General features: G+C 39.9%; 6 protein-coding genes across 7 annotated transcripts; 1 reads left to right on the top strand and 5 right to left on the bottom strand.

Moving 5' to 3' along the window:
* Window positions 1-3,440: 3,440 nt before the first annotated feature.
* On the bottom strand, window positions 3,441-4,795 carry LOC141839671 (basic leucine zipper 19-like). Its single transcript, XM_074727477.1, is given in 5 exon segments — window positions 3,441-3,612; window positions 3,614-3,722; window positions 3,823-3,949; window positions 4,013-4,103; window positions 4,204-4,795. Coding segments are annotated over 5 exon segments (813 nt in total). The 5' UTR covers window positions 4,659-4,795; the 3' UTR covers window positions 3,441-3,581.
* Window positions 4,796-6,492: 1,697 nt separating this feature from the next.
* On the bottom strand, window positions 6,493-7,349 carry LOC141813457 (E3 ubiquitin-protein ligase ATL41-like). Its single transcript, XM_074701427.1, has one exon. It carries the CDS (start codon window positions 7,236-7,238, stop codon window positions 6,519-6,521), a length of 720 nt encoding a protein of 239 aa, XP_074557528.1. The 5' UTR covers window positions 7,239-7,349; the 3' UTR covers window positions 6,493-6,518.
* A 3,595-nt stretch (window positions 7,350-10,944) lies between these two features.
* LOC141830002 (uncharacterized) lies at window positions 10,945-11,649 on the bottom strand. Its single transcript, XM_074717786.1, has one exon. It carries the CDS (start codon window positions 11,510-11,512, stop codon window positions 10,997-10,999), a length of 516 nt encoding a protein of 171 aa, XP_074573887.1. The 5' UTR covers window positions 11,513-11,649; the 3' UTR covers window positions 10,945-10,996.
* Window positions 11,650-14,382: 2,733 nt separating this feature from the next.
* On the top strand, window positions 14,383-14,961 carry LOC141837898 (abscisic acid receptor PYL12-like). The gene has a single exon (XM_074725269.1). It carries the CDS (start codon window positions 14,383-14,385, stop codon window positions 14,959-14,961), a length of 579 nt encoding a protein of 192 aa, XP_074581370.1.
* Window positions 14,962-16,490: 1,529 nt separating this feature from the next.
* LOC141846547 (uncharacterized) lies at window positions 16,491-20,665 on the bottom strand. The gene is made up of 8 exons (XM_074734590.1): window positions 20,282-20,665; window positions 20,031-20,171; window positions 19,669-19,860; window positions 19,486-19,547; window positions 19,244-19,401; window positions 17,205-17,353; window positions 16,966-17,109; window positions 16,491-16,797 (listed from the first exon to the last, which is right to left on the bottom strand). The coding sequence occupies exons 1-8, from the start codon at window positions 20,648-20,650 to the stop codon at window positions 16,618-16,620; spliced, it is 1,395 nt and encodes a 464-aa protein (XP_074590691.1). The 5' UTR covers window positions 20,651-20,665; the 3' UTR covers window positions 16,491-16,617.
* A 548-nt stretch (window positions 20,666-21,213) lies between these two features.
* LOC141831610 (CBL-interacting serine/threonine-protein kinase 12-like) lies at window positions 21,214-24,622 on the bottom strand. Of its 2 annotated transcripts, XR_012602078.1 has the most exons (3): window positions 23,044-24,622; window positions 21,973-22,069; window positions 21,214-21,669 (listed from the first exon to the last, which is right to left on the bottom strand). XR_012602078.1 is itself a non-coding variant. In XM_074719009.1 (2 exons), the coding sequence occupies exon 1, from the start codon at window positions 24,525-24,527 to the stop codon at window positions 23,058-23,060; it is 1,470 nt and encodes a 489-aa protein (XP_074575110.1). In that variant the 5' UTR covers window positions 24,528-24,622; the 3' UTR covers window positions 21,214-21,669; window positions 23,044-23,057. The 2 variants fall into 2 exon arrangements, 1 of the variants encoding a protein (XP_074575110.1); XM_074719009.1 differs by lacking the exon at window positions 21,973-22,069.
* Window positions 24,623-27,845: the final 3,223 nt, after the last annotated feature.

A 27,845-nucleotide genomic window follows, 5' to 3' on the forward strand; every position in this document is an offset into this window, starting at 1 on the left:
ATAATACAAACTTATGAAAAGGTTAAAAACAAAGAGCGCCGTAAAAAGGAAAAAAAGAAAACCTCCGATCTATTATTGTTTTTTTGTAAAATATAATATTTTAATTTATAGCGAGCAATGGGCTACGGCTCACGCGCAATCACAGCTTCGATGGATTATTATGATGCGCACAGCACAGGTGTGACGCACTCTTCTTTAGGCTCGACATGGGTCCCACCTTTTAATTATTGCATTGCTGCCTGCGGTGCAATAATTTAAAAATAAATAATTACACTTAATAAACGTCATTACATGAAATAAGTATCCTGAAAAATAGTTATGGTTTAGCATCTCATACCAACAATACTTTTAATATCGTTCACATATTTAGATTTAATAATAAATAGCATTTAGGAGGCGTTGTGCAATTGCTGTTGAATACTGATATGCAAACACTTTAGAGAACCTTCAATTTAAATAAACATTGTCTTCATCGCTTAGCTCAGCTATTTCTCAAAAGCAAGATTGGTTGGATTGCAAACGGATCGAATATTCAGAGTGTCATTTCAATTGCTGCAGTTTATGCAATGTAAAGTATTTTGTTGCCCTATATTGGTTTGAAGTCCTATGTCCCCTTCAGCCCAATTCAAAAACTCGGCATCTAACTGTGTTTTGTGCTTTTTCTGCTGATATATATATAGCACATTGATAAATAAATAAAAGTTGCTTGCCATGATTAATTGCTGATATATTATGTTAATTTTTCGATATAATGTATGGTCGATCCTTAATGTGAGGGTCCACCAAAAACATTGGTCATTGGCGGAGCTCAAGTGGGCCAGACGACGGCCCAAGAGGACAGGATAGACCATCAATGAACAGTTTTCGAGATGGTATTTTTTTATTAAGTGATATGCTGAAAGACGTGGCATAATTAAGTTAAAAGTCAAGCCAAGTGGAAGGTCAAAGTCAAACTTACATGGAAGTCAAAATGATATTCTCAACTTCCGACTCGGCCACCTCGACTCCATAGATATAACCTGATCGACTCCCTTATTAATTCGATCACCTCGACTCCAGAAGACATAACCTCTTCGACTATCTCAACGACTCGAGCACTCTAACTTTGAAGGACAACTTCCTTATTGACTCGGCCACCTTGACGCTATAGGACATAGCCTCATCGATTACCTCACCGACTAGAGCACCCTGACTCTAGATAACACCATCTCTTCGACAACTTCATCGACTCGACTACCTTAACTTCAGATGACACAGCATCTTCGACTATCTCACCAATTTGGCAACCCCCACTCCAAAGGACATAACCTCATCAACTCAATCATTTTGACTCCCTCATTAACTTAGTTACCTTGACTATAGAGGACACAAGTTCCTTGACTTTTTCATCAGTTATGTCACATCAACCCCAGAGAACACAACTTCCTTAACTCCTTCATCGGCTCGATCATCCCGACTCTAGAGAACACATGCAACTTCCTTGACTCCTTCATCTGTTCAGTCATCACGAGTCCAAAGGACACAGTCTCCTTAACTCCTTCATCGACTCGGTCATCCCAATTTCAGAAGACACAACATTCTCAACTCCCTCATCAACTTGATCACCGTGACTACAAATGACACAACCTCCTCAACTTTTTCATCAATTCAATCATCCCGACTCTCAGAAGATATAGCCTCCTCGACTCTCCATCAGCTCGGCCACCCTCCGACTCCAAAGAATACAAACTTCATGATTCTTTCAAAATCTAATTATCCCCAAGGGTCTACTGACGATTATTGTGAATATTCCTGAACATAGCATCATGAGTGAATAGAGGAACAACTATAAGGATGTTAGATTTAATCCACAAGATTCTCTCCTGGATACACATGATAGCTAGTGAATGAAGCAAGTAACGACTAACAGATCTTATCTCTTATTATCACCGACGTGGAAATATTTTTTTCAACAAATATATAAATCCTGAAGAAAGCACACAAGGGTAACACTGTTCTGTTTTTCTTTTTCTTCTTCTTTCACTATTATACTATTTCATTTTTTAAAATTCCTATGTTAACTTGAATGTTAGAATGATCACACCGAACTCTTTTGGTGTCTATTTTAATTCTCATCACAGTGTTATAGGTATTTTTAACATTTTCCCTCTCTTTAAGACCTTTGACATCACTATTTTTACTGTTTTATCCTGCTGATTCATCAGATTGCGATCAGAATATTAAAATTTTGGATATCTTATTAAAATTAAATAAAATTCTAACAAGTTGCTAACTTAAATTTAATCATTTCTGCAATGAAAGGGCATTACGAATTTTGAACAATGCCTACATTTTTAAATTAATAAATCCGAATTAGTCCACCAATTCCTTCTTGTTATGGGAAGTAATGAATATAATTAAGGCAAGCAACGTCGTCGGTGTTTATCGGTTATGTTATTGCTTTCGTAGGATCGTCGACAAAATGCAAAGGTTACTTGACAAGGATGATCGCCCACGTGATGATTAAATTTTGAATTAAGTTAAGGGATTGATTAATTAATGACTAAACGGGCTAATTTGTGTTCTGCATAAATAAACACAAAATTGACTTGAAATATAATTTTAAAATATAAATTAGATGTTTAATTTCTTGCAATCTGAGATGGTAATGGGTTAAGAAGTTTACCACACTTCAACGCTCCAGGAAGTTGAATTTTGATCCAGTATGTGGTTATAATTGTTTACCACACTTAAATAAGTTTAACGGGTCATAGTTTTTAAGTTCATACAATATAATTAATTACACATAAACTCATTTGTATCTCAATTTGTAAGATATTATATATATATATATATAGATTTATAAATTGTTATATTAATTAAAACCCTTTTTTTGTTTACAAAAATTAAAGCTTGTTATAGACCGCTCATTGAGCATCTCAGCATTATGTCGTTAACTGATTTATTTATTAATTTAAAGATATTTTATATCATCTTTACTATGTTTGTATCAGCATAAGTTTATGCATTTAAAATTTAAAATTTATGTAAAATTGAAGTTCGTTCAGGCTAAATTGGAGGTAACTTAAAAGTCTTTTATATGTTAATTAGTTGATCAGCAAGTCAAGTTGAATTTTGATTTTGGATGGACTTGAAAAATAGTAGTAATTTAATAAAAATAAAAGCAAATTATTTCATGATCATAACGAAGACAACAAAAAAAAACATATATATTGCGTACACGAGGAGAAAGGTAGGAAAATGAAAGAAGTGGAGTTTTCAAGAAAGCAAATTATTGTGTGTGTGTTTTTGACTCTGCTTTAGAATGAATCAACGCAGCTAGACTCAAATCCAGTGACACCTCTCGTTAGTTCTCAACATTTAATTATCCCCCAAAGAAACATACAATCTGAAGCAGTACACGGTACAAATATTTCCCAACACAATGGAAATGAATACAGTTAAGCAAACAAATGCACAATTAAACAATTAATGCCTACATTACTGATCACTCGAAACAGAGAAGAAACCAACTGCAGTTCACAATCGCTAGCTAGCTTCCCTTGGCAGTTCATTATCCAGAGCAATTCTTCATTCTTCTGTCAGCAGAGCAATTCTTTCTCTGGAGCAGCTAGCGACGACCGGTTCGGAAGCTGCTGTTCTTTTATGATTGTTATCCAGATTTTGCTCCTCGTACACTTGCCTTAGTCGCTCAATCTCCTTCTTCAACGCTTCCTGATGCGCTGCAGCCAGCATATAAAAGAACACCTCCTACATTAAGCTTAATTTAATATGATTAGGAGTATTGATTTGATAATTAATTGTCAAGGAGGTAGCACTCACCGTCCTTGAAAATTCTGTCCTGCGCCAGCGCCGCAATCCGTTGCTTCAGATGGCTGTTGCCCATTGTCAGAATGGAGCGCTGGTGATCGAGGAACGCCACCCGAGGAGACAGCGCCGAAACTTCACTCTGCGAGATTTTATAATTAGAGTCGTCGAAGCTTAAATTGTACAGATTGCAAATTATACGTGCTTGTAACGAAGTGACGCTGCGCTCCAGCTCGGAAATGTACTGAAGCTTGCGCACTCGCGACCTCTGCGCTGACTGCCTGTTTGCTAAAATCCTGATCCATTGATCCATCGTGAACTCATTCAACTCGTGAATTTCAATTCGTCGATCAATTACGACTTAAGATCAATCGGAATTATAGTTGGTATCAGTACCTCTTTACTCTCTTGGGGTCCACGGCCGGCTGCTCAGATCCGGCGGTCTCGCTCTCCGTTTTGCACAGGCTTTGCGCCTCCTCGATCCCCGGCGCCGGCGCCGTCGTCTTCTCCTCGTTGACGCTGTTGTGGTCCGACGGCGCAGTACTGGAAGACGTCGTTTGCGGCGCCGGGACTAGCTCGTCCGAAAACATGGACATCAGCTGGTCCTCGTCGACGAGGCGGTCGTCGAATCCTCCAGCCTCGTCGATGAGGAAGGCGACGGAGTCGCTGGCGGAGCGGCGGCGGTGGCCGCGCCGCGCCGCGGAGAAGTCGAGGAACTCGTCGACGACCCAGGTGGGAGGCTGCTGCGCAGCCGCCAGCATTGCGGCAGAAGGGTCGTGGCGAGGCAAGTAATTGGACGCCGCGGTTGGCGATTTCGGTGGGAGCTGCGCGGCGGATCTCCGCACGTACATGCTGTTTCAGAAGCTGCGGCGGCGGCGGCGGAGGATAATTGACAACACTTAATTCGTCGATTAGGTTTTGTATTTGAAGCGACGAGGGAGGAGGAATTGATGAGGGAGACAGCTAGCAACAGCTGTGAGGAAGTGGAGGGAGTTTGAGAGGGGATCGACGGTGGCCGGTGAGCGACAGTTAAAATTTAAGCGCGACGCAGGCAGGAATCTGCCACCACGTGCCGTTGATGTGACCCAATTTGTTGCATTGCCTCATCATATATATCCACATTACCCACGCATCTCCTTTTCATGTTATTGATAATTAATTCGACTGCTTGATTAACTTTGATTTTCGAAGAATTTTAATCAAATTTACGATTGACGCGATGAACAGATTGATGCGGAGGATGCTGGGGATGAGCTGTTTCAAATAATTCTCGCTTTCAATGCAAAAAATAAAATAAAATAAATTATAATTTGCAAGTTGGGAAGGGAGATTAAAATGATGGAGGTGTGCATGTGCAGTGTTTGTTCGCGTGCTGTGCCCACACTCCTCCTCGCTTTGTCGATCACATGTACCGCCCCAATTTGTCTCCTTTGCTTTCCTTTATTCATTATCTTCCTTTCGCTTTAATTTTATTTATTTTTTCTTCCGATTAATATCTCTTTTGTCTGCTTCAGCTAATCTTGATGGCCTTCTGATTCGGCCGATGTAAACAAACTGGCTTCAGTCGCTGGAATTGGTACATTGGGCGTATTGCAAACATTAGCATCCATTTATTTGCCGATGCAAACATTAGCATAAACCTTGTTTGGCAAACCCCGATCCTTAACGTGCTTCATTGTGTGGCAACACCATTCGCTCTGAGTCCACGACAAGACAGCATGTCTTATGATTATGTTATTTTGTATTCGTATTGGACATGACATGGTTCAATTTTGCTCGAGTTCATGTTAGACTTAAGTCAAGAGTATCTCTTCTCGGGCTATGCTAGACACGATTCGACTTGAGCCGGACAATCTTAGCACATCCCATTCAACACCTCTAACACGGAGGCAGAGCCATCAGCCATGCCATGCTGAGATCCAAAACTCCGGCCCTCTAATCTAACCAATAACTAGGCTTGTTATCGGGCCGAAATTCAATTTGTGGGCCCAATTGCGGCATTAATCTATAATTATATTTTAACAATTTAGATTCGTTGAGGTAATACGAACAAATTCCTAATTAACATGTCAGCCAGGGAGATTAATAGCTGTACTAATAAGAAGCCAACAATTCACGACTGTCACTTACATCCGTATCTCTGTTATATTTGTAAAAGTCAAGGGGCTTACTTTTAAAAATTTATTTTATACAATCATTTTTACTAATAAAATATATAATACACTCAGTTTTATAAAGCTATAATTTATATGTACTTTTATGTAGAAATTGTGATAGATACTTTGATTTGAGGAAAAAAAAATGAAATTTAGCTTGATTTGAAAATTTCGAAGCTTCATAACAGTGTCATTTATAGAATAGCTGTAACTCGTTGACATTTGATAGTTACCTAAAGCTGCTAAAATAAAGCTAGCATTTGACAATATTTGATGATGACTATTGAGTTGTCAATTTGGATTCTCCAATCCACATCCACCATTAATTTATTCATCGTCCCATTAAAATTAAATATGAAATTGAGAAATCCAAATATATATATATATATATATATACATATCCCTGTATAATTTTATTCTCATAAAAAACCCATTAATTATTTACCTAACGTGTCGTGTATAGCCATCGAACAGCAGCAGTAAATAAGAGAAAATTTAATCATAATATACAAAATAATTATTGGACGAATCTTACTGTCAACTGCTACAATTGAATCACAATCTCTCCAGATTAGACGGCAAATCTTCTGTTGATTCTTCCGGCGCCCGCCGGCTCGACGACGACCGGCTCCGGCTCACCATCCTCTTCAGCGACGCGCTTAAAGCAAACCGCGACGACGCCGACGACCCGCCCTCCTTCACCCCCGACGACCCTTCCTGCGACGCCCCCGCCGCCGCCGGCAGAGAAGGTTCTCCGACTTCCACCGCCTCGGCGTTGGCCGGAATCGGCTCCACCGTGGCGCGGCAAACCGGGCAGGTAACGTGCGATGCCAACCACATGTCGACACAACCCACGTGGAACATGTGCTTGCACGCCGGAAGCCGCCGCACCATCTCCCCTTCCTCCACAGCGCTGAGGCACACAGCGCACTCTGTTCCGCCGCCTGCGGCCTCCTCCTCCCCGCGGGTCGTCTTCCGGAAGGGGAAGGACGGGAGGGCGGCGATGGCACCGGGGTCTAGCCCCGCGGCGCCCGGGTGCTGGTCGATGCTGGCGATAATTGCGTTGAAGCGGAACAGGTCCATGGCGATGAGGCGGCGGCGGTTGCCGCCACCAGCGGGAACCTGGCGGCGGAGGACGTAGCGAACGTAGATGTGGAGGAAGACGAGGACGGCCAGGACGAGCGCCAGCGAGATGAGGCCGGTGGCGAGGATGCCGGAGCTCATGTCGTAGGAGCTGTTGCGGTCCTGCTCGGGCGGCGGTATCGAATCAGACATGGCGGCGGTCGGGGATGGTTAGAGGGCGGAAAGAGGATAATCGACGGGTGACGAATCGCCGTTTGTAATTCTACTGAGAATTGGGATCTCTTCAGAATTTTATCATTCAACATAGACGCAGAATCGTCAAGAATGTTGACTTGATCCTTCGATTTTTTATTAAAACATTAATGGAAAATTGACTAAAAGTGAAGGGGAAATTAAAACCGGCATGTTGGATAACATATGGATCACATGATGAATCGCGATAATTGGGTTGGAAGCCGCATTAATTTCGTAGTAAGTGTTTTTGTACAAGTTTCGTCTGAGCAATTTTTTTTCTGATTCGATCTTCTTCTTCTTTTTTTTTACTGATGATCGTTAATTATATCTATATTCATCTTAAATAGGATATTCATACCTATGAAAATTTTTAAGTTAGGTTGGGATTGAATCAACATAAAATGAGTTATGAATTGATGAGTTATTTTAAATTCTGACGTGCACGCATTTGATCCGGCACGGATTATTATTATTTTTCAATATCTCATATATCTAAAACATCTTTTATTTATAATAAATTAAAATGCATAAAATTATAACATTAATTTTATTAATTTACTATTAAATTATTTTAAATTAAATAATAACTAAAATTCCCCTAAAATGCTCCCTTCCTTTCTATTGTTATTTAAATTAATTTGCAATCTCTTAATTTCTTTTTTCATCATTTATATTTTAATTTAAATTTATCAACTCCTCATATTTTCCTCATCCTCTCAAACTTAGCGTTAAGTCAACATTGTGGACGAGTAAACAGATGCATCTAAAACTCGAAACACCAATCGATTAATTTTGTATGGGTTAAGTTTGATCGCAGCCCCAGCCAATCATCGGCACTGTCCCGAGTTCAGCTTGATTGCCACAGGCCATCCCAGCCCAGCCCAGCCCATTTAGCTAGGTTGCGCCTGACATGATCAATTTTATGCGGGAAAGTGGCTGAGTCGGATTGACACCAGTAATCGAATTAGAGGAAGGTCGTATACCTTCAAAATCAATCTGAAGAAATCTAATAATCTAAATTATTTAAAATAAAATTAAAAATAATAATAATAATAATAATAATAATAATCCCTCCAAAGGTGGACCAATCACTTGGCTGGCCAAGGAGAATGATGCCTATAAAGGAGGTCCACCAACTTTTTGCTCTGCTCAATGTTGAAACAGATGCTTGCCTGCCGGAGATGGATACTGGATGCGACACATAGCCTGGCAACTCAATCAGCAGGGCAGCAAATTTGAAAGAGACTATTGGAACAGTGGTTTCAATCATGGATGATATTTTCAGAATTGTGTGGTCTCTCATTCACAATTTCCCAACTTCATGTAGACTAATTTCCAGGTGAGAGGGCATAAACTATGACAGTTTGTATCAGGATACAAGTTGTCCAGCCGGCAACGAATGAATTGCTAAAACGAAACTAAGGATTTATGTTATACGAACTAAATTTACAGTTTATAGGATCACCAATTTAGGTGTGCTCGTGATTTAACATGAGTCACTGATCCTTTCGTATCATGATAATTTTATCATTTTAATCGCGAGGATTTAGAATATCGTAATTAACAATAGATTGATTAACTTCCTATAAATTAATTATTTATATACATGCATATAGCGGGGATGCAAATTAAAGAAGCAGCTCATTCGATTCTCGTGTAATTCGACGTGTATAAGATTTCGCTTTTTCCTGGTCGATTAGAAGATCACGCTTTTTAATTAAACGATATAATAACGATAACTAAACTAGCTAGCTCATGCCCTCATTCCACACAGAGCTCCAACTTGCATTACAAAACACATTGCACTCTTCTTAAACTAATCTTAATCTTAAAATGAACACGACTGCGTTTCCACTTCAGGCAATGGAAACCAGTTAAATTGGTCGATTTAATGATTAAATACACCTGGTCATTAACGTCAAGACAAAAAAGGATACACACGATACCTAAGAAACCAAACTTTACTTTTTAATTTGGCCTCTTCCTTGTAATATTATACTGTGTGATTTTTTTTTTAATGCGCATCCATCTGAGCACTGTAGATTAAGTTTCGAATTCACCTTACATTACACAAAGACAGTGAAACATTAATAGATATATTTCGTGTTCTTGAGAATTAATTAAGCTACGTACTAATTAACGTCCGAATTTACAGTTGGAATTGAGCTATTATAGATCACTCACTCCAATCAGACGGCGACAAATTTCATAAACGAGGTCGTCCTAAATCAACAGAATCTATCAGGCGATCGAGTGCATGGATCCCATCCGACCAATTATATGTTAACTCCGACACATTACATATAAATTAGTTCGATGAAGGGCCGCACATTATTTTATTGTCTGCGAATCACACCAGAATTTAATTTGTGTTTGATATATAATTCTGGTGTCTTTCACCAAAAAAGAAATTAAATATATGAAACTAGCTAGCTAGCACTTCATCGAATATTAACTCGATCATCATCAGTAGATATTAATTAATATATCTATATACTAGGAAATTAGGCACATGCATGATGCAACTAGCTAGCTAGCTAGCTACATATATCGATCTCTCTATAAATACGAACAAACCTCCCAGGCCTTACTGAATTATGATTCAGCAAGCCGCACAATCAGCTAGCTAGCTAGAGTAGACAAGGGTAGCAATTAATTCGATCGGAAGATGAGGGCAGTAATACTGGTGGTGTCCTCCTTGCTCATACTCGTATTTGCTGCTGCAGCATTCATGGCAGTACTGGGCAGCACTGGCGATCACAGGTGCTGCTGCAGAGACTGCAGGAAGCCCACGGCTTTGGAAGTCAGGGCAAAGGCGAAGGCAGATCAGGCAAGTATAGTAGTAACCATGATACTACAGTCACGCTCACGCCCACATAAACAGAGCTCCGAATTTTACGAGCATCGACGGTTCGCCAAGAGAGCTGTGCCAGGAGGGCCAGATCCTCAGCACCACTTCTAGCTAGCTTGCTTAGCTCGCCAAGAGAGCTGTGCCAGGAGGGCCATATACATCATGCATGTCGAGTGATTGATTTCCATGTGGATTTTGAAATAAAATGCATGGATCCCTCTCTAGCTAGTACTTTTAATTTCAATTGGATCAGTTTAAAATTTGATCACTTAACGATATGTTTTTATATATTAATTCAACAATACATGGAATGATGGTCTGAAGGCATAGATTTAATAGGATTCCAAGAACAGTAATTATTTTAATTAGACAATGATGATGAGAGGCTACCCAGTGAGAGCTCCCCTCCATTAATTGTGTGTCTGTGTTAGCTTGCAAAGGGATTTCCCATGTGAGTCGCCACCTTTCTCTATCTCTCTAATTATATCTACCAATCTGTTCCCTCTATTATTTATTAAAACATCATTTCTTTTAATTGTTATATATATATATATATATATATTCCATTGTTTCTATAATTTTAATATTGCGCAGGATTATATAGATGATGAGAAACTTAATTATTTACAAGATGATATATATGCAGAAAACGAGATTACATGCATGTTTTATTTATTATGTATGCGATAGATATATATGGCTTAGTTCTACTTATTGTACAAATCAATAATCTGTCTAACACAAAAACGAGGAAATGATTTGAGATTATGGGAAGTTTGAAAACCAAATTAACAAGATAATTAAATACTCGAATTTAAAATAGCTAGGATCCATGGATAACGAACTAACGATCGATTTATAATGCTCAAAGATCACTACTGATATTTGAGGGGGAGACCTCGGAGATGCTCTCCAAGTGCGGCCGCCACACCGCCGCCCTTCCCCTGCGCCGCCCGTCCGGCGCCGCCCTCTCCGACATGATCTCCGATAAGTACCTCTCGTTCACCAGCAGCAGCCTCGCCTTCTCGTCCTCCCCATTCAAGTCGCCGTCGAGGGCCGCTTCCTTCTTCTTCCTCCGCCGCCTCCGTGTTCCGGACCCGCCGGCCTTCTTCGGGGGCGGTGGCGGCGCGGGAACCAAGAAATAGATTTTGCCCCTGTGCAGGTCTGCGGTGGGCGGCAGCGTGACGGCGGCGTTGGGAGAGGAAGAGGAGGCGGAGGGGAGCATGCGGAGGACGTGGTTTGGGTGGGCCCGCATGACGTCGGCGGCGGTGGCAGCGCCGACGATTTGGTCGACGCGGCCGTCGGCGTGGACGACGCGGACGACGTCGAGGGCGCCGCATGGGAGGATACAGGAGATGCAGCAACGGATCGTTTCCTTCATAATTCTCTTCTGCTTCTTCCTCGATTATATTTTTATTTCCCTTCGATGGAAGGAAAGGAAAGGAAAGGAAAGGAATGGAAGGAAGGAAGGAAGGAAGGAGCAAAGGGAAGGGACGGGAAGGGAATTATCAAGCGATCGAATGGGAGAATGAATGAAAGTCTCTTTATGTTTCATTGCTGTTCCAGGCAGAAGGGGAGAAAGATTAGAATTATAAATGGTCAAATAATTACGACAGTGAGATAAATAAACATGCATGCCTCTTGGAAACATGGCATCATCATGTTCATACCTTTCTTTGCTTTCTTTCTTTCTTTCTTTCTTTTGCTTATGGTGGATCAGTGGATGATGTGACTAGGAACGTTTTCTCCATCTATCCAATGCCCCTATCTCATCTCACTCTTTTATTTTTTTTCACTAAAACATATAATTTTTTAAGAGGAAAGTTCTTTTTATACTTTGAGCCAAAATTTTCTAATGCAAATCTAGCCACTACATTTTAGTTATATATAGTGCGCAAATATAATACTACATTAATTATATGCACTATATATATATATATAAATATAATAAAAGAGATGGGTCTGATCTTAAAAGAATACTAGTAATTGTAAGTATATTAATTGTCAAGTGAGCCAAGCCAAGCCAATAAGTACAGACACGTCAATTTTATAAACTGTACAAGTACCACAGTGTTTCGAATTCTCACAAAACAAACGTCAAGTGATGACAGCAGCTTTAGTCATATATATTGTGACTGTGCCATTCGTCTAAATTCTGTCTTAGGGCCCCTTAAGGTAGCTATCGTCCTTCCTTCTCTAACTTTATTTTATCATCATGTATATTTGATCTCTATAATTCATAAAGTTTCAGGAAAATTAGCACAATCTTAATTTTACACCTTAATAAAACAAAACAAAAATAGTGTTTGTTTATCCTCTAAATCCAGAACTCTGTTCATCGCTGACTCAATTCAGGCCTGACCATGACTCTTCTTAATTAATTTAAAGCTCCTCTAACTTTTTACTGTGTAGGGTTCTTTAATTAGTTGGCTCGTCTTTAATTTGTGATCCGGCCATGTGACGCGAATGTGGTCGATGCTAATCCAATTGAACAGAAATAGCTAGGAGGTGTTCGATGAGAACCATACAACCAAATGATATCGACTTTTCATCGTCCATGTGTTGTGTTTGGTATATGCCCGCCCTTATTTGATTCCTTCATATCTTATATTTGTTTAATGGATTGGTTTCTTTTGGTTGTCCATTTCTCTCATAAATTTAAGCATTCAGGAGAAAATAAAAATATAAATAAATAAAAAAAACAAAGAACAAAGCAAAGCAAAATCATTAGAAACGGCCAATTGAAACTTCACATTATTGGGCCCTTCATTAAGCAGCAAATTGTCGATTATTCAAACCGAATGATTATTTTCTCTAGAATTTTTAATTTTTTAAAAAATAAAATGTTAATTTGTATTTATGGGTTAATAAACTACGATTTTGTGATTATTCCAAAGAGAAAATTTTCATCATTACCCTTGATTTTACTAATTTTTTAGAACTATCATTATTATTTTTTGTTTTTTCTTCGAAATGTCTTCTTCATTGTTATTGTTGTTGATGAAAGCAAATCAAGCCAATATAAATTTGATGTTGTTTAAGTTTGTTTGATAACATAATCAACTCAAAGCAAACTAAGCCTAAATTTAATTCGAGCTTAGTTAATTATTTAAATATCATCAATAAGCTTGTTTCATTATTTAAAGTTATTTTAAAGATCATTTAATTGGTTAGTGTGTTTTATATTATAAGCTACTTATGTGTTGGAAATTATAAATCTATTTATTTAGTTATTTATAATATTTATTTTAAATTTGATAATGAAACGGTTCATAATTTTTATTTATAAGAATTATAAACAAATTATTCATCATAAATATTAATAAATTAATTACATATGTATTTAAATTTATTTATTAAATTAATTATTAAATGATCATAAATAAATTCTTATAAAATCAACCGATAAATTTATTTATAAATATTTAATTTATTTATAGTTCTACCCTTTTGTGTGTCAACACCTAAACGACACCAATCTCAGAGTCCTTCTAGCATCACTACGAAGCGACACATCACTTGAAGGGGCAAAATGGAGATTTCAAAATTAAAAATTATTTTTTAATAAAAAAGTTAAGCTTGGGAGGGGGGAGCCCACGAGGTCGACTTGTCGTGGTTCCCGACTCTTCCGATACGTGGCGGGAGAGGCGATCTATATCTCGCTGGGAGAGCTCCCACGTCACGTGCGGCGCGCGGGGCCTTGCGCGTGAAAAAGCTCCCACCCACCGAGCGCGTTGGTTTGCGCTGGACATTGTGGGTGCCACGTCATCTGTTCGCTGAACTTGCCCAGCCCAGGCGCATCCCCACCATTTCGGTTACTGACACTCGATCTTTTGTCCCCCTCCCATTTATTCCACCATTTTGTAACGCATGCACTGGTGCCTCATGCATGCCTTCGTTCCCAACTGGCAACCAGCCTAACTAAGCCTGTAAGTCGTGTCCACGGTCCGAACCCAACCCCCCAAGCTTCATGCTAGCTGATGCCTCCGCCCCGTCAACGACCAATGGCAATCGTAGATAACCCTGGTTGGAGACGGAGCTGGAGCAGCGGATTCTGGCCCTGTTTAATGAAATACATAATGGCGGAGTAAGAGTAAGAAAATAGGAAACAGGGGAGGGGGTGCGGTTCCGAGGGCGGCTGGCCCACGGACACGCCTTGTCTTGTCGCCATGCGCAACCTAAAGGCTTACGGTTTATAAATAGATGGGCCAGGCGAAGTGGGAATGGAACGATAAGGATCGAACTGATGCTATGCCTCTGTTGCCGAGCCCAGTGGCGGCGAGCCCTGCGACGCAGGAGGTGGTGCGGCGGTACCACAGCCGGCGGACGGCGCCGGGGCAGTGTAGCTCGGTGAACGTGCAGTACGTGGCGGCGCCGGTCCCAGTGGTGTGGTCGCTTGTGCGCCGCTTCGATCGACCGCAGGACTACAAGCAGTTCCTGCGCGATTGCGACCTGCGCACGGGGGACGGCGGCGTCGGCAGCGTCCGGGAGGTCTCCGTCGTGTCTGGGCTCCCCGCGGAGACCAGCACGGAGCGGCTGGACGCGCTGGACGAGGAGCGACACCTGATGAGCTTCACGGTGCTTGGCGGGGACCATCGCCTGGCCAACTACCGGTCCACCATCACGCTGCACGGCCGGGGAGAGGGCACCGTGGTGGTGGAGTCCTACGTGGTGGACGTGCCGCAGGGGAACACCGGGGAGGAGACCTGCTTCTTCGCCGACACCATCGTGCGATGCAACCTCAGGGCCCTCGCCAACATCGCCGAGGAGATGGCCGGAGGCGCCGCCTCCTCGTCTAGAGCCAACGGCTTGAGACGCCTCTTCTCTTAACCAAGTAGCTAGCTAGTCTTTGTGCATGTGTTTAGTATATGTATATATTCGTAGCTGGAGCAGACGAGAGACACATCGCCACAGTGTTGATATTATAGCTTTTGACTACTCGATCGCCAAAGGTTTTGGTGATGCTGTGCTCTCTAGGTACTCTTCACATATATATACTGTATGTAAATGGATATGCATATATTATATATAAAATAGCGTATAGACTATAGAATGGTGACACAAAATGATGAAAATAACTGTACTAGAATATGGTTGCTCTTGGCATATATACTTGTGAGATGCCACATTCATCAGTTTGAATGCAGGCAGAGGGTGGAGATGGAGATAATAGGTAACGGAGTACAGTAGTTGGAGCTAGGCAGGTTGATTGATTAAAGTAGGCGAGAAGTGTAAATTGGCAGGAAAGGAAAGGAAAGGAAAGGAAACCAAACAGGATCGGATGATGCGAAGGGGAAGCCAGTCGTCGGATAAAGCATGCAGCATGCATTGGGGATTGGAAAGCATCCAAGAGTTCGCCACTCGTCGACTGCTGGAGACGTCGACGAGCGTGGGCAGATTGGAAGGTTTGTCATGCACGCAGCCAGCCAGGTCAGGGGCATGCATGGCTTAGCTGATATATCAATCCAAGAATTAGTTAGATAATAATAATTAATTCGTTTTCCCACTCAGCTCCGGATATTTTCAAAATATCCACATTTTTTAAACTCTAATCTAATTACAGCTCCATTCAACCTGGATTTAAAGAGAAATTCGATCGAACCCCGCTAAATGACACGGTAATTTACAACCTATAATTGAAATTCTTGTCACCGAACTTGAATATGAAAAAAATATATAAATAATGAATATACAAATCTGATTTTTTTCAAAGATGAGCCGAGTAGAATCGATTTTAAAATTTATTTATTTATTTTAAAATATTGCAAAAAAAACACTTTTCACATTAAATAACAAAATGTTAATATAGAAAAAGCATTATAACAAATCTAATATATATATTATATGCAGAGAACCCAACTCAAATCCTGAATAAACGTACGAGGTAAATTTTCGAATTTATTCAATTCAATTTATCGATCCAAATCAGATACACCAATTCATATCGTTGATTTATCTTTAAAAAACTGGTATCACAATTATAACAGACTACTTTTTATCGTAAAAATTATGTTAATAATCAAATATATACAAATTACAACACTCCCAGAATATTTGATGATGTTAAAATACTAAAAAAGAATTTTAAAAAAAGAAAGTAAATTATAAGAAGAAAATGGATTTTTTTTCACCCTTAACTATCATCTCATTTGACATAAAGGTGTTAATTTTGTAAATATTAAAAATAAGCCACAATTTATTTGCGTGCCATAAATCGGAGGTTTTCTCAAATAATTGCTTGCGTGCCATAATTCTACTAATTAGGAAGGAGCAAGTTAATGCATTGACTTGCACTCGTAATAACAACAAAAATAATAATAATTTAAAAAGCCTCAGGAACATTACCCCACCAAAAAGTATTATCAATCACATCAACAGATTATCATTTGAATAAGGTTGAATTTGTGCTTGAAATATACAAAATCACAACAAATACTAGTAAATGGAGATTAAAAAAGTACTCAGAAATCGAGTTTCTTACCAATATCAAGGAAGCGATCGGTTTAGAACAGATATTTGTCCAGAATCTCCGTTGAGGACAAAAACTTCCAAGGGAATATATGGCGATTGGGACGAGGATCCAGACCTAATGGATGGCTGAAGAATTTTGCTTCCTTTAGGGCACGGGACTGTTAGAAGCCGAGGCCCAGTTCGCATCTTCCAAATCTGTAAAATCAGATTCATCTTACATGATCACCAGATCTTTTTCCACTCTTGCCGAGTACAAACAAGAACAAATGGTTTTGAATTGCTTATGATGCCTCGTTCATTATTTGTGTATTAACATTCACAAGAATATGAAGACCAAAACTCATTAAAGAAACAGATCAATACCTCAATTATTCCTTTGCGAGGTGCATGAATTGCTAAACACAAACAATAGTCGCTTTTTGTATATTCATAATTACTGGAACTCGATGATGCTCTATCTTTGCTTACTAGCATCTCAACAAAAAGACAGCAAGCATCGCGATATCCCTGAAAGCAGAAATTTCATACATATCATTTCTAACTGAAAGGGGTATAGGATGGTCTAAACAATTCTGTCATATTCAACCAATGAAAACGGAAACCTTCCACAGTCGCACAACTACAAGTGCCTGAGTATCTAGTAACAGAATTCTTCCGAGAGAATCTGTTATCGCAGCCAAGGTACCACTTGGAGACAATGTGAGTTTCTCTCCCTTCCTTCGTGTATCTTTAAGACAAGTTAAAGGAGATGCTGCAGCAAAATATAGAATGAGTCAGAAAGGCACGTTTCATACAGAAGATATGGACCATTTCATATATGAAGACTTCATTCCTTAACAAGCTAAGTAATGAATGAGACAAAAAAAGTACCATGAAAACGGAACTCCAAAAAAAACCAATTACTATTTTTGTGGAAAGATGACATGTGAAACCATAAGGTTTCAAAAATATATCACAACTGAGAACCGTACACCTGAGTTTCTGTATGTCTTCATTGGGTATTTTCTAATCACCACTATAAGTTCCTGTTTTCTATATATTAAGATCTTATATAATTGATCAATATGGTTAACCATGCTTTTGTTGTCTATCAACACTAGAAGATAGCTAATCTTGTGGATTACAACAAGATCTTATGGAAGCTATTCCACAATATCAACGATCTCAGACAACTATGGCATCAAGAGATACATTTCTGGGTTGGCCATATTATGACGGTTTTATCAAGGTGGAGCCATGAGCAAACTGCAAAGTATGCCCAAGCTTGATGATAGACGTGGAGATTATAACTTCTAAGTCCCTCAGAACCTAACTCTCAGACTCCGACAAAGAGTTTCAATCAGGGTGGCTTCTTTCAAGGACAACTATAATCCTACCCTCACTTTATTCACATGGTTAATTCAGAAATATCAGTATTTTCCCCAGACTTTTAGTCCTGGTTAATAATGTGTTGTTAAACTGACTGTTTGAGAAATAGCAGATTGGAAAACTCTGCAACTATACACAGACTGGTAGGATTAAAGAAAATGATTTTCACATAACCATCAGGTCTCATTCCATAGTGGAAACATCTCCAGTATCGGCTAAGATTATGGCAGTGTCAAAATACTAATTAGTGTGTATGTGATTTTGCAAGTTGTAGTTAATTTATAAAGATCCAATGCTACTAGTTTGCTCATACTTCTACAGATTGCTAGTTGAGCATAGATATGCATGTGATTAAAGTAAACCATTGCCTCAATTAACTTTATTTAGTACTTCTCAGTAAAGAAATTATAATTTTTAAGCCTTTTCAACACATCTATAAATCAAAACCGTGAAGCCAAAACCCAACAATTTAACTGGGTATCACTAAGTATTAACAAAAAAAAACAACTAAGTTCGAGATCAATAATGGGGCCTGCTCTCATTGTTTGGCCAGAGGTAAAAACTCCTCAGCTTCCTTTTCCAGTAGTTGATTTAAGGTCCTTCCATCAAGAGTCAAAAGGAAAAAAAAATGTACCAACTTCATCCGCCTCCACAATGGTAATACATATCTGCAGCTTCATCCACATCAAACAGAAACAACCACATACTTTTCTACCATTGATATTTCTTAGGAATGTCAGCTACTTTTCTTGAACTATGCTATTTTGGTTCATTATTTCAATTGGAAACGGCATATTTATTAAGTTGATTGATAAGGTCTTGAATGATATACTTCCTTAAAAGAATTTGGCTATGTAAATGTAATTCAGGTACATTTTGTTAAGGAGTAGAAAAATTGGCATCAAAGTAAACCTAGCTGCATTAAACAAGAATAGCTATCTATGGAAAGTGAAACCAACTCTGAGCCACACATAAGAACTAATAGGCCAGCATTTCAATCCAATAACACTGATTTAGTTTCCCATTCTGCCACACATACAGGTTAACCGTGCCAGTTCAAAAAGGCCTAATGAGAACTATCATTGACATAAAAAATAAGCATTTTGTCACATGGTTTATGCAGTAATTCTCTTATCATACCTCTGGTTACACAACAACTCTTCATATATATAAACAATTAATGATGTTTAGCAATGTAACAGTTTAGCTTGGACATATGTAAGAGACTTGTGAGTTCACTTGGAGAATGAAATAAGAATAACTAACTACTAACCTTTAGCAAATGACTGAGGTGTTGGGCGGGACTTCCTTGTTGCATTAGACTCATTTCGCCATATCAGTTTTGAAAATGATGCAATGGTTGAGAATGTAACAGGGACAACCTTTGAGAGGATAGTTCCAACTAAAGATCTACTCCTATCCTCCGAAAGCCTGCATAGCAACATACAAGCAATTACCCAAAAAACTATATTGGAATATCCGAATCCACCATATGCAAAATTAAGTTGAGCATACCTATATGCAGAAATCACAGAATCATCTCCAATGGTAATCGCACAATAGAAGCGCTGACTTGACTGCCCAGTAATAAAGACAGCTGAATTCAATATCAGAATCAACTCAGGCAACTTCCAGCACAGTTCACATAATATGGTGGGAAACCTTTATTGAAAAATGCTAGAAAGGATGACGCTTCACCTGGAGCTCCAAGAGTGGCGGCGGCATTATGCCTGTGATAGCTGCGTCAACACAACTTCCAAACTTGCTAACATTCCAAACCTGAAAAGGAATCCTCCCGTATGAAGTTTCATCATCCTCTGACTCCAATTTATTAAGCCTATTCTCCCACATTCCTGTTTCGGACTTTTGAAACCATCTATGAAGTAAACTCTGCAAAGCGAAAGTTGAATTGTAGATATATAGGGAAAACCCTACGAGAAATCATTTTATTGAAATGAACTCAGCCGAAGATGCGGAAAATCATAATGACATGATTAAGATGATCAGTCAACAGAGGAAGCTTGTACTTTAGTTAAGTTAGGGTAAGAGAGAATTTCTACCCGTATATCCGAGCCATCAAAGCGGGCAACAACACCAGGCAATACCACACAGAGTTCCTCAGAAATGGAACCTTCTCCAATTCCAGCTGCTTTTGCAGTTTGGCGAAATCTAAGCCTCAATATATGCCCTGTATGAACAAGCTACGAGACAAATAATGTCAGGCTGCGGACAAATCAGAAGGAAAACAAAATAACCAAATCAATCCTGAATAAGATCGAGGAGATAAAGGATAAAATGGAAATCCATTGACCTGCTTGTGGATCAGATCGCCTCCAACAGAGTAGATGAGGAGGAGTCCGGCAGAGGTGCCGAGTGCTAGAGCGAGGATGTCACCGAAGGGAAGCCACTCAAGGGCGGTAATACGGCCGTCGTACGGAGCCAACACCGGGTGAATCTTGATAGGGTCGCGGACAGCGGAGGAGGAGAATCGATGATCGTGGTCCCAACCAAGGACGAGGGCAATTGGGCGAGTGGCGGAGGCAAGAGCGAGGGTGTAGTGGTGGAGAGCGGCGAGGAGGGAAGGATCATCAAGCCACCCCTCTCTCTCGCCTGCGCCGACCTCCGACAGCTCGTCGCAGGCGATGCACCCGATCTCCGTCAGATGTGATCGCCTGGCCATTGTTTTTCTTCAATTTCGCTTGCAAGAAAGAATAGAACTAATTAAATTCTTCTCGCGTATAAAAAAGGCGTTTGGGCTTCAAAAAGGATTCATGGGCCGCCTCCAAACTAAGTCTCCATTTGTTTTTCTTAAAATAAAATTAATGAAAATAAATATTTTATAAAAAAACATAATTACGCGTATATATATTCCGAAAGAACAGTGAGCGAAGCAGATTTCTTCATCTGATTTTATTTTTAAGAATTTAGATATTCTAACTTTGCCCAATTAATTTTGAAGGATAATACAGACAGTTTCTCCTTGAGCAGCAGCTGCAGCATGATCATCTTCGTAGCCATGTTTGTGCCAACCACGCAGGGTGGGTCAGTTTCATGAATCTCATCACCTTTGCAACGATGCTGATCTGGTTTGTAGCTGTAAAACTCTTGCAAAATATATTCACACAATCATATAACAAAGCAGATATACACGACTCCGGGCACTACTACATATTAGGTCTAAACACACAAAAAACATACTGACCTACATCATAATATACAAGAATCATGCAAGTATCCAGGAAATCCTATTGGATGAAGACTGTTTGATTATAGAGAAAAAGTTAACACGATGACTATTTGCTCCTGCACGAGCAATGAGAATGAAGAAAATTGCAAACAATCTCTCGCAATCTAAACACAATGCAGCATCTGCTTTGACAGGGGGAGTCCTACCTCTTTGTTGGCTTCATGATTCAAGAAGACTCATCGAGATAATCATGCTTATTCCAATTCGAGCCAAATGCAAAAATTGAAAGATAAAAGATTGCACAATAAAGAGTACCATCCCCAATTATTGTATTGTAGCTGTTGATAAATGGAGAGGTAGGGGTTTGAATATCATTGTTTCGACTTTTGAAGAACAATTAGCACTATCTACACAAGCTTTGCACACCAAGTAATGATCAGAAACCAGTGATGTCGGTGGCGCTCCAGTATCATTTTGGCATAATAAACAGTGATGCTTTCAGATCAAGAATCCTACAGAACAATTAAAAAAAAGAAACAGAGAGAACAAGACATTAAACACAATCAGAATAACATTGTAATCTGAAACAATAATGTTGTTTTACTAAGATAAGATAGCAACATTGTTATCCTTAATATCCATTCCCAGTTAGAATTTGTATTAACAAACATGACACTGACATGGCAACTACCTCTCACAGCACAAGAATTGGAATCCAAAACCCTAAATAAGAATTTCCACATTTTTTTAGTTCACGAGTTCATGTGTTAAATTAGCATGTCATGAATAAAGAAAGAAGATAAATTAGAACCCACCTCTCCTATCTTCTCAGCCTGTACTCTTCTATCAAAAAGCCTACCAACATTACAGAAGATGTTCTGATGTGCTCAGCCATCAAAAAAACATAGTAACCTGGTTGCATTATTGTTTATGTTAGATAAGATAACAGAAATAATAAATTAAACCAGGTGAATAGAAAAATCTACCAAGTACCAATATTACAGAACATATCGTGCTCAGTCATTGTAAAACATCATAACCTTCCTATTGCATATGCTAGATAAGATAGTGGGCATGATAAAAGATTAACCACGTGCTTATTGCACTTGTAATTCAATAAGAGTGGAAATGGTAAAGATGCAATTTTGATTTTTTTTTTCTTCTAAATATCTGCTCTAGCTTTAATGAAGCCAATCTAGTTTTTTCCAACCTCCATCCTTCTAACACTTCACATCAAGCATTTTGAAAAATTTTCAGGTTGGTTTTGCAATAAGAACTACCAACAAACTAAATTTGGAATGCAAAATATCTAAACCAAAGCAAGTTCCCATACAAATTGATACTTGCAACAAAGAGAAAGGATAATACTATTTACAAAGTTAATTCATGATCAGGACCCAATAATCCACCATGCCCACAAGAGCAAATTGAGACCATGAGAAATTCTAATTCAGAATTAGCTAAAACAAATGTGCACATGTATCAAATAAAATAGGATACTAAGTTTTTAAACGCTGCTGTTGAAGGCCATTGACCCTAAAATCTAAAACTTTCATATATGACACTTAGTATATGCTCCTTAGAATATAAGATGGATAAATTGCTCCTTCAAATCAAAGTGTAGAGATTGAACCAAGAGCATCATACAGCAAATTGCTAGCCACGATAATAGTTGAACTAAAAAATCATGGAAGGACCAAGAGCATCATATAACAAATCAGTGACCCTGAACTTTATTAATCTATTAATCATGGATGAATACATAACTGCCAAAATTGAAAACAGAGAATTTTTGCAATGTTTTAACCAATGCGTCGACCATCATGAAGGTGGTGTGTTCAAAATATAAAAATAAAAAGGAAAGACAAAAAAAATTGAGATCTTACTGCACTAAATTTGCCTATCCAGTGCTGGTACTGGCTTTTGCGACGGGTGGCGACTCATAGACTAGATCTTTCAAGCCAGTCTTCAGCTCATTGATGCAGAATTCTTCGTACTCCTTTCCATCCCCAGCCTTCTTTTTCACTTCAACCACCACCATTGAAGGGGTTAGCTCATATATCTCCACACCAATAGTCAACGGGCCCTTCTCCCCCTCCCTTGTCCCTTCCAAGAAGATTCTGCAATCCTTCATCCTTACCTTAAAGTTTGCAGCTTTCGCAATCTCCTCTAGCTTTGATACAATATTGGACGTAGGCTCCTTGGAAAGAAACCTGGTCATCTCCCCAGTTTCTTCAAACAGTCCAGAGAGGTCAAACCCCTTGGAGAAAGATATGATATCGAAGGCTGTAAGGCTCGGCGGCCTCGGCAGCCCTAGCGGCTCACGAAGATCGTCCGAGAAAGTAGCCGGACAAGAAGCAACTGAGCAGTCCGACTCAGACCCCGATTCGTACGGCTCATCCTCCCGACTAGGTTCATCAACATTCCGCAATTGGTCATCTTCTGGTTCAGTTATGCTATGCAGCTCATTGTCTTCAATATAGAATCGAATGTGGCGGAACCCTTTCTTGAACCAGGGATTCTCCATTAACTCGGGGATGGTGATCCGAGTTTGGGGATTAACATCGAGTAGACGGTGTAGGAGGTCGATGAGTTCCTGCGAGAACCATCGGGGACACCTGAAGACGCCCTTATAGATCTTGCGATACATGGCCACGACGCTTCGGTCGTAAAAGGGTAGATGGCCGGCCATGAGCACGAAGAGAATGACGCCGCAAGACCAAATGTCAACTTTGGCGCCGTCATAGCCTCGCTGGGAGAGGACCTCGGGCGCGACGTATGCCGGGGTTCCGCAGAAGGTGTGGAAAAGGCCATCGCTTCGAATCTGGCTGGCGACTGCGGAGAGCCCAAAGTCGGAGACTTTTAGGTCACCTTTCTCGTCCACAAGGAGGTTCTCTGGCTTTAGATCGCGGTGGTAGACACCGCGTGCGTGGCAAAAGGCCACGGCGGAGATGAGCTGCTGGAAGTAGCGGCGGCCGGTGTCCTCAAGGAGGCGGCCCTTGGAGACCCGGGAGAAGAGCTCGCCGCCGCGGACGTACTCCATGACGAAGTAAATCTTAGTTTTCGTAGCCATGACCTCGAACAGCTCGACGATGTAGGGGTGGCGCACGCGGCGGAGGATGGAGATCTCACGCTTGATGTGAGGGACGAGGCCTCCCTTGAGGATGGCTTCCTTGTCGAGGGCTTTGATGGCGACGAGCTCGTCGGTCCGCACGTTGCGGGCGACATAGACCTTGGCAAAGGTGCCGGAGCCGAGGAGCTTCCCGACTTCGAATCGCCCAAGAAGGAGCCCTTTGCCTCTTCCGCCGCCGCCTTTCTTGGCCTTCTCATCCTGCTCGGTCGCCGCCTTCGTCGTGGCCAGCTCCGCCATGGGGGGATTGGAGGGATTCCTGTTACGCTTCTTTCCAATTCTTCGCTTCAAAGAATTAACTTTGGGGCGCCCAATCGCTTGCTCGCTGTTCGAAATCGCGATCGTTTATGGAAACAAAATAAATTAAGATTTGGGCGTCGGTGGGCGACGTGACGGCGAAGCTCTTGCCTTATTACGGTTCCTCTCTTCTTCCGGTTTCCAACCGTGATTGCCCTGTCATTATTTTTATTTTATTAAATAAAATCACTTTTTAATCAAATCATTCGCTTTTAAAATAGATAAAATAAAATAAAATTAGAATATCTCTGAACAAAACACCCACGACAATTCCAGGAGACGTTATGGGACCCATTCACATCTGCATCGGTGGTGCTTGCGTGGCACCTAATAGTCTACGAGCAGCACGCCCGTTGGTCACCACTGCGTGGATTTCGGCGCTGACGTGGGTATAACGATTGCTTTCCAACCTTAGGCGTGGTGCTTGTGGCAGGTATTATCGAGCTTATGTAAGAAAGAGTTAAAACTATTTTGTAATTAAATAATTTTAATTAATTTGTTAATATTTTCTCTTCAGTCGTGATACTAAAAAAAAAAGGGCAAAGGACGTTTCAGTTATGTAAGGATGTGATATCTACTGGTCAAACAAGAGTTTCCGTTCCGTTTTCTTTGGACGGAACCGTCCATGATAATCATCCAAATTGTTCCGGCTGTTTGACCAATAATCAACGATTCGCGTCTGGCTTATTCCACGCGTGACGCACGCAAGTAGTATTCAGCTTTTAGGGTCTGATAATTTGACTTTGTCAAAGTCAAAGCTGGGAGTTAAGCATTTTTATCGTCCATCTATTCGAATTCGATTTATAGGTGGCAAAAATTTGATCGAAAGGCTTGTGCTCAATAGCATGATGTCAATGCGACCACTAGCTCAATTATATCATATCCAAACTATTCTATTCTGGATCCTACAATTTACTGTATTCAACAATGATTACACACAAGCACAAAGGAGGTAGATCCAACTGTTGCAAAATAAATTACTGAGCGTGGCTTATATTGAACATGAAACAGTATGGACATAATGCAGTCAACAGTATACAAACATGGCAGTGCAATTTGTTCATGGCTATACCTCTGTGGTCGTGTCTCCGTTCTCAGTGAGTGGCCATCCTACAGAGTGGTGATGGCTGCCGAACTAGCCACACTTTGGCAACAAAAACATGAGTCGCTTCCTTGCAATTGTAAATGGCATCACAAGCATACAAAACTATATTTCAGTTAAAAATAATGTTAGGGCCATTGGGAAATTTAGGCCCTCCATCTAACTCTCTAATCCATCACATCAATGATCGAATAGGCACATGGAGAGAGCTGGTTTCTCTTTTGGTGGGTTGTAAACAATAGTACTGTCTCACCACCACCTTACACTACATATCTGCTTTCAAGCTCCTAAAGAGGGTTAGGTTTATCAACTTCGTAGAGCTTTATTCTGGACTGGTAGTGATAAGGGAATTGGCCTGCAATGCAAAATCCACTAATCTCATGACACTAAAAAACATGACCAACTATGAAATAACTAGTTGCAAAATAGAGTTAAGTTGGAAAAACCTAGAATTAAAATTGTCGACACCTTTACTTTGCTCAGAAAAGTGTACCTCAGTAACCACCCTTTCATTAGGTGATAATTGATCAAACTCTAGTTCATCTTAAATTGATAACAAAGATCTTATCTTTCTATTTAGTTCTATGCAAAGCTATATCACATTAGATAGTTATGGATTTTCAAAAATATTATTTATTCTCGAATGCTATAGTCATCTCCAGTCATTGGACGGTGGGCTCGACAGCATTTCCTTTGCTGGACAGATATGGGGAGAGACACCTCCCTTTATCAATATGTTTTCCTGCATTATCGTTCCACTCTGGCAATCCCCCTTGTAACAACATTAGAAAAATAAAACCAAATAAATACAACTATCTCAGAAGACAACTATATTGGGACATTGGGTTCTCCAGTTCACAAACCTTTTCGCTCACTACTCCTTAGTTACCTTCCAATGCAAAAACTTGAGCAGCTTCAACGGAACTGACAAAGGATGAAACTCTTGCTATATGAGATCCCTGGTGACAGAGATGGAAAGTTATGTTAGCATGAAGTACAATGGTTGGCTGAAATTAGATATAAAGAAATGCAAGGTTCTTCCTTTAATTTGATTATAATTAAGGCGAGCTACACAAATCCACTTCTGTTAGCCCGGGCATACACACCCTGCACAGAGGGCTTTTTACCAAACAATGCAACTTTACTCGTTCGGATGGAGACACCTTGTTATAGACATATTGAGGCATGTCATTGGCTGGTTTTGGGCTTTAAACACAATCAAAATTAGTGCTTCTAAAATAGTTTCACATGTCATGGAAGTCTTGGACTGGCTTATGATCATTATGGAACATTGACTGTATTCTTTTTTGTTCCAACTACATACAGTAGGAATCTTTTTTTCATGTATATATTTTTATAAATCCCAATATGTTAGTGTAGACAGTCTGCTTTCCTTTCCTTAAAAATAAAGAATTTAAACAGATTGTCTTATTCACCATAACAAAAAAAGCATCTAAGAAGAAAGTTTCTGCAAGCATGCTAAATTTATACACATATATAATTGTGACGAAAGAGTAAGATGAGAAGAAAAGCAATGCTACACCTTACCAATCAGGTGTGTCGCTAAGGATCTACAGGGATCTTATTTGGAAAAACATTAGCATTACCTTTTCATCTCCCATTGGTGGCAATCTTACGTAAATAGTCCCAGAATACCATCAATACATCTTGTCTTGCTCTGCAAATACCTCTGATGTGCTTTGGTTGCTGTGATATATTGTACAAATTTTAGGTGTTGAGATGTCATGAACATTGGGTCTTGCTCATCGCACATAAGAGCCAATGTCCCTGAAGACGTTGGCCTCTGCAAATGCTTTATGTCCTCAGAGTCAAGCGAAGTCTCTTCTTCCTTGAAGTTTATCTGCAGGAACATTACCTGAATTGTGATCGGCTGATGCATGATGAGCATTCAAGTTCTCTTGTCTTTGATCATAAATGAAAATAATCTTAGTGAATACAGAAATATCATCAAGAGAATGAACTATAAAGTTAGTCGATTGGTAGAATGAACTATAACCAGGAGCAGATTACAAGGGACTAATAAACTTATGGTTGACATGGACTTTCAACAGGCATTTTCACCATCATATTCCTTGTTTTGACCAGCACACAAAAGAAGTATTCAGAAGACATCTGAACCTTATACTCCTAACAACGTT

This window comes from Curcuma longa, chromosome 1 (assembly GCF_044706935.1).
Source record: "Curcuma longa cultivar G26 ecotype Majalengka, Jawa Barat chromosome 1, ITB_CL_G26_1.1, whole genome shotgun sequence".
NCBI classification, from domain to species: domain Eukaryota; kingdom Viridiplantae; phylum Streptophyta; class Magnoliopsida; order Zingiberales; family Zingiberaceae; genus Curcuma; species Curcuma longa.

Coding starts and splice junctions, on each gene's coding strand:
- LOC141813457 (XM_074701427.1), bottom strand. CDS start 7,238: ATGTCTGATTCGATACCGCCGCCCGAGCAGGACCGCAACAGCTCCTAC.
- LOC141830002 (XM_074717786.1), bottom strand. CDS start 11,512: ATGAAGGAAACGATCCGTTGCTGCATCTCCTGTATCCTCCCATGCGGC.
- LOC141837898 (XM_074725269.1), top strand. CDS start 14,383: ATGCCTCTGTTGCCGAGCCCAGTGGCGGCGAGCCCTGCGACGCAGGAG.
- LOC141846547 (XM_074734590.1), bottom strand. CDS start 20,650: ATGGCCAGGCGATCACATCTGACGGAGATCGGGTGCATCGCCTGCGAC. Junction 20,172..20,281: donor GCGATCTGATCCACAAGCAG/GTCAATGGATTT, acceptor TTTGTCTCGTAG/CTTGTTCATACAGGGCATAT. Junction 19,402..19,485: donor TCTGTGATTTCTGCATATAG/GTATGCTCAACT, acceptor GTTGCTATGCAG/GCTTTCGGAGGATAGGAGTA.
- LOC141831610 (XM_074719009.1), bottom strand. CDS start 24,527: ATGGCGGAGCTGGCCACGACGAAGGCGGCGACCGAGCAGGATGAGAAG.